Source organism: Fonticula alba, assembly GCF_000388065.1.
Source record: "Fonticula alba strain ATCC 38817 unplaced genomic scaffold supercont2.6, whole genome shotgun sequence".
Classification (NCBI taxonomy): Eukaryota; order Rotosphaerida; family Fonticulaceae; genus Fonticula; species Fonticula alba.
In genome coordinates, this window is record NW_009242976.1 from 1,940,463 (window position 1) to 1,946,082 (window position 5,620).

General features: G+C 70.6%; 1 protein-coding gene across 2 annotated transcripts in view; it reads left to right on the forward strand.

The window, feature by feature from the left end:
• The window catches only part of H696_04078, a gene marked incomplete at its 3' end in the record, with an annotated part of 3,721 nt that extends 1,492 nt beyond the window's left edge, over positions 1-2,229 (forward strand). For both annotated transcript variants that reach the window (XM_009497958.1, XM_009497959.1), the window contains 4 exons: positions 66-246; positions 397-722; positions 936-1,025; positions 1,189-2,229. In XM_009497958.1, coding sequence (XP_009496233.1) covers positions 66-246; positions 397-722; positions 936-1,025; positions 1,189-2,229 — 1,638 coding nt within the window. The remainder of the gene's footprint in view (positions 1-65; positions 247-396; positions 723-935; positions 1,026-1,188) is intronic.
• Between the last annotated feature and the right edge of the window lie 3,391 nt (positions 2,230-5,620).

Sequence of the window (5,620 nt, forward strand, 5' to 3'; positions counted from 1 at the left end):
CTCCTCCCTCTCTCTCTGTGTCTCTCCGCCTCGCCGCATCTCCCTCCGGATGCCGGTGCCTTCAGACGCGCCGACTGCTGGAGGACATCCAGATCCTGGAGTCGCGCCAGCAGCAGTGTGAGGATCAGCTTCGCCGGGCACCAACCCTCAGGCTGTCGCGCGATGTCGACATCCTCACCGTGGAGACGGTGGCCGAGCAGCTGGTCCTGTTGCTGAACAATGTCTTCCGGAGCGTGGTCGCCGCCGGTACGCGTGTCAGTCTGCCAGCCTCTCCCCCCTTGCTTGGGCGCCCTGCCTGACCTGTCGGTTCCTTTCTCGGTGTCCATGCACGCCGGCCTCCCCCGAATGGGCCTGCGCCTTGCCATGTGCTTGCATCGGTCCGCATCGCCGGGACAGACGTTGTCCACCTGGCCAAGGTCCTGGGCGACGCGCAGCTCTCCTCGGCCAGCAACACGGCCATCCCGCTGTTGGTTTTGGCTCGGCACATCCGCCGGTGGATCCAGTCGGAGATCCTGCCCAACCTCATGCAAGAGCCGGGGTCCGCGTCTGCCAGCCCCAAGGGCCGGGGTGCCATCATCGACTTCTTCTGCCGGGTGGCGGTGCATTGTTACTACAGCCTGTCCTGCTATGAGGCCTCGGCCATCGTGTCCGAGGCGCTCCTGTCGATCCCGATCAAGCGCCTGAAGAAGTCCTGGTCCTATGTCAACCCGAAAACAAGTCAGGTGCGATGCCTGTCCCCTGTGCACGGCTGCCCTTTCTGCGGCTTTCGTTGCCGATCGCATGCGCCGCATGCGTGCGCGCGCACCTCCCCCCCCCCCCCCCCCCCCCCCCCCCCCTCTTTTCTCCCCTGTCCGGGCATTTGCCTCTGCCGCTTTGTACTTCGCACCTTGCACTGACTGTCGATGCTTGGCCGTGTGTGCCCCGCTCCGATGCAGGCCTTCTATGCCATGCGCGACCAGATTTCCATCGAGACCAACTACGCTGGGCTTCGCCTGGACTTGAGCCAGGCCCCGCTGCCGGTCCAGGTATGTGCACATTTTGGCCAGCATCACCACGCACACAGCCGCACGGGCGAGGAGCCGAGCAGGCCGGCCAGCATGGGCGCCCCCCCTCCCTCGCCCCCCCCCCCTCCTGGCACCCTGCTGCGGTCCCTTTCGCTGGCCACTCACCTCTCGGGTTCGATTCCAGCCCTACATCGGCATGTACCTGCATGACTATTCGCTGGCGTCGCTCAGCCAAGATGAGATGGTGTCCTTCTCGGACCATCTGGGCCGGCTGCAGCAGGTCCCCTATCACCAGCTGTCGGTGCAGCTGCTGGTGCATCACTACATCCTGACCCGGCCGACGACCAGCCCTCCGACGGCCGGGGGCTTGCCCTTCAACTTCGAGCTGGACATCTACCGGCGGTCGATCGTGGCCGAGGCCCTGAACAAGGGGGAGACCGACTACTCGCAGTCGACCCTGGCCAAGAGTGGGTCTTTCATTTCGGACGAAATTTACGAGTCTGTGCTGGGGCGGCTGGAGCGCGCGGCGGTGCCGGCGGCGGCTCCGGCCCCGGCGCCGGGGTCCTCGCCATCTGGGCCGGCGCCGGCCGACGAGCCGCCGAGCCAGCCACTGCCAAGCTGGCTGCTGGGTGCGACGGCCTCGACATCGCCGAGCGCCGCCGGCACCGGCCATGCATCGGGCTCGTCGTCATCGTCGTCGGTGGTGTCCGCGACTGGTGCCGCCGGGAAGCCGGCGTCCAGCACCGCCGCCACCGCCGCCGCCACCACCACCACCACGGCCGCCAGTGGCGCGCCGAAGCGCATGTTCACCACGCCGAGGATCTCCCCGCATAGCAGTCAGCTGGGCATGGAGCCGGCCGGGTCCATTCCCATGGAGCCCCTGCGTGATGTGGGGAGCATCACCCCGGCGGCGGGCTCGTCGCTGGAGGAGTGGAGCGAGCTCGGGTCCCCGGAGGCCGGGAAGCTGGAGCAGCTGGCGGCCGACGAGGCCGGGCTGGGGCCGGGCGAGTCGTCGCAGCTCCCCCCGCCGCCGAGCTACAGCCACTCGGCGCATGGGTCGCCGCTCGGGGATGAGGGGCACATGGCCGCGTCTCGCCGGGCGGCCGATGCCGATGCCTTCGCCGCCGGGGGATCCACCGCCGAGGCTCCGGAGTTGGAGATGCTCCTGGGGCCGTCGTCCTCGTTGTCGATCAACGGCGATGCCGGCACTGACAGCGACGAATAGTGCGCGTGTGTGTGTGGAGAGGCCAAGGAGGGCATTGTGTCCCGCCCTGGTCCGCTTCCTCCCCGTCCTTGTGCATGGCGAGCGAGACCCGTGGTGTTTCTCGTGGCGCGAGGGGGGGGGAGGGGCGAGAATATACATACACACCCCATGCACACGCACGCTCACGCGCAAGCATTTTTTTAATGCATGTACCATTTGTAAATATGTGTTTTATGTCCGACGGAGGGGCGTACATGGAAAAAATGGCCCCGCCTGCGTGTGTATGCGCGCAAGGGGGCATCCTCGGGAGAGAGCATGACAGGGTCGCGTCTCCGGGGCCGGGCCGTTGCCGCCTCGTCAAGATGCCACACATCGGCGTGTGTACGTGCGTGCGTGCGTGCGTGCGTGCGTGCGTGCGTGCGTGTGTGTGCGTGTGTGTGTCTGTGCGTATGGGTGTGCCCGGTGGTCGCGGCGGGAAACGCCGCGCCCCCTTCGTTGGCACTCGGTGGATGGGGCAGGTGGTTGCTCGGTCAGGCAGGAGACAGGGCCCGGGGCGGGGGGGGGGGGAATGTGAAAAGGCAGGGGCCTTCGGGCCCGGGTGTGCTTCGCATCCCCAGGCATATGAGTCCGGGGTGCGTGCGTGTGTGTTTCGGCCGGGCATGCCTGGAGCTGAGGCGCCGGCGGTCGCCCTGCCGATCAGCCGGCCTGGCCAGCATTCCGTCCCGAGCTGGGGGGGTGGGTGCGGGGGCGAGGGTTGGCGGTGCGTGCGCTTCGGCCTGCCGGCCAGGGCCGGGGGAGGGATGCCAGGTGCGTGGGCGCGGCTCCGGTCCGGACAACATCGCCCCCCGGACGGCGTGTGGACCGGGATCCACATCCGACGGCGGTGCGGGCATTTTTCTCGGGCCCCTTTCCGTCTTGGGGTGGAGCCGCGCCAGGGGGCGACGGTGACGAGGCCCAGCTCGGTGGGTTCTTTTTTTCGGCCGCCTCCCCAGGCCGGGCCGGGTCCCCACCGCTCCCTGCCCCGTGCCTTGCTTTCGGCCCCTGCGGCTCGGCCATCTATGCGTGTGGCTCCTCTTCCGCGCCCCGGTGGATGGTCCCCTTGGCGCGCTGGGCGCGCCCTCCTCTCCCGGGTGTTCTGCCCGGCTTCTCTTCGGGCCGGCTGGGCATTCTGGCGCGCCTTCCGGCCCCCCTCTCGCCCCGCACACCAGTGCGCCCCGGCCGGCGACTCGCGCGCGCGCGCGCGCGCGCGCGCGGAGTGATGACTGGATGGGGTACGTGTTCGGCGCTTGAGATCGCGTCCGCGCGAGCGCCTCGAAAGGATCCCTGCATTCTCCCGGTTGCCGCGGTCAGGGGTAATTTATCGCTTTTTACGGGCCGCTGGCCCTGCGCCGCCCTCCGGGGCGGGGGGGCCGGGAGACAGGAAGGTTGCCACGGGGTCGCGCTCAATCCCGGGGCGGCGACCGCGGGTGTCGCCGCGCTGGCGCCCTGCTTTCCTGGTTGATGGCCGAGCGGCGCCGCCCGGCCTGGCGGGCGGAGTGGCCCGTTGGCATTTGTGCAACTCTCGCCCGCCAGGCACCTGGCCGCCCCCCCTCTCGCGCCGTTCTCGACCCACAGATGGACGCGTGCCCTCGCCTCGCGCGGCCTCGCCTGTGCCGTGCGGCCGGGGGCCGGCCCGACGGCGGTGATATGACGCCCCCGGGTGGGAGGCTCCCCCGCCCGCGCCCGCGCCCGCGCCCGCGCCCGGGCCGAGCCGAGACAGTCCGACGCTGGCCGGGCCTTGTCCGGGCCATGCCCGCCCCTCCGCCCGGCTCTCGCGCCGCGATCGTCGGCGTGCGGTCACGGCCCCGGGGAGGGGGGCAGGCGTGTGGCGACCCCGGGGCGGGCCTCCGTGCCCCGCTGCCGGCGGCGACCGGCCGCACGCGATCTCGCCAGCGGGCGCCCTCCGGCGAGACCCGTCGCACTGATCCCGCCGCACCGGCGCCCGATGACTCAGAGTACTTGTATATGAAACGCCCGGGCCGTGTGGCACGGCTGCGCCCCACACGGCCCCCGCTTCCTGTGTCCCCCCCCCCCCCCCCCCCCCCCCCCCCCGCCCCCCCCGCAGCGCCCGGCGCCCGGTGGGGTCCCCTTGCCCGGCTGACATGACGGCGCCATGGCGGGGGGGTGGCCCCGGAGGACGAGCCGGCCGGTCGCAATTCCCAACGAAGCATGCTCCCCGCTCCCAGACCCGGGGCCGGCACGCGGGAGGGGGCGGCGGGGGGGGGGGGGGTTGCTCGCGCGAGCCAGAGGGGCCCGGCACACGCAGGTGTGTCTGTGTCCACGGCCGCGATTAGAGAAGGAGCGAGGCGCACACACGCGCACGGACACACACACACACATGCAGCCCGAATGCGCAGGGGCGCCCCCTCGCACATCCGCGGTGTCCCCGGTCAGTTTGCCCGACGCCCCTTTGTTTCCGCCCGCCCCCTGCAGATCGAGAGGTGCCGCAGCGGCCCGGTGGCCGCCGGTGTGGGGCTGCCGAGGCCCAGGTCGGAGGCGTTGGGGTCCATCCCCCCGGCGGGGGGGGCCGGAGGCTGGCCCAGGGAGGGTGCATGTACGGGCCGAGCCCCGGACATACGCGACGCCCGGCCGGATGGTCGCGCACCACAGGGGAATATGCCCGGGAGTGGCCTGCTCCGTCGGCCCTCCCCTCGGTTGCATCTTCGCGCACTCTCGCGACAAGACGAGTCGACGGGGGTGTTCTTTGGCTGGCGCCCCTGTGCTCTGCTGAGGTGCCCCCCCCCCGGGTCTTGGTGTGCGGGGGCACGCGCCCCTGCCGACGCGCTGGGCAGGCGGGGCGAGCAGGGGGCGCCCCCGGGGGCACACAGGCGGCGGCCGCGGCGGCCTGGACGGCTGGTCGCCACTCGCGCCGCCAGGGGCGGCGGATCTCCACCCGGATCGGCCGCTTCTGTTTTTTGTTGTTACCACCGGGGTGCTCCGTGGCCTTTGTTGTTTGTTCCTGGTATGCCCCTTCTTTTCTCCCTGAGCCGTCCCCCCATCATCCGGGCGACCGCTGGTTCGGGCTCCGCCGGGCCGGCGGTCCCCCCCCCCCCCCCCATTCGGGATGCCTGCGCCGGCTGCCAGTGGCACGAACACACACACACACACACACACACACACACGCACACATTGTGATCCTCCCCCTCTCCTCTCTCTGGCCCCCTCTTCCCCTCCTTCTCGCTCCCTTTCCGTCGCCGGCCAGCTCTGCCCGACAGTTGAGTGGGCGTGCCCCAGTGCGTTGTCTCGGGCCAGACTCAGGCATTCCCTCTCCTCCTCTCGTGTATTCCCCTCCCCACGCGATCGTCCTAGCCATTTCTCGCCTTTCCCTGGACCCGGTCACCTTCCTTCCTTGCCCCCCCCCCCCCTCTCTCTC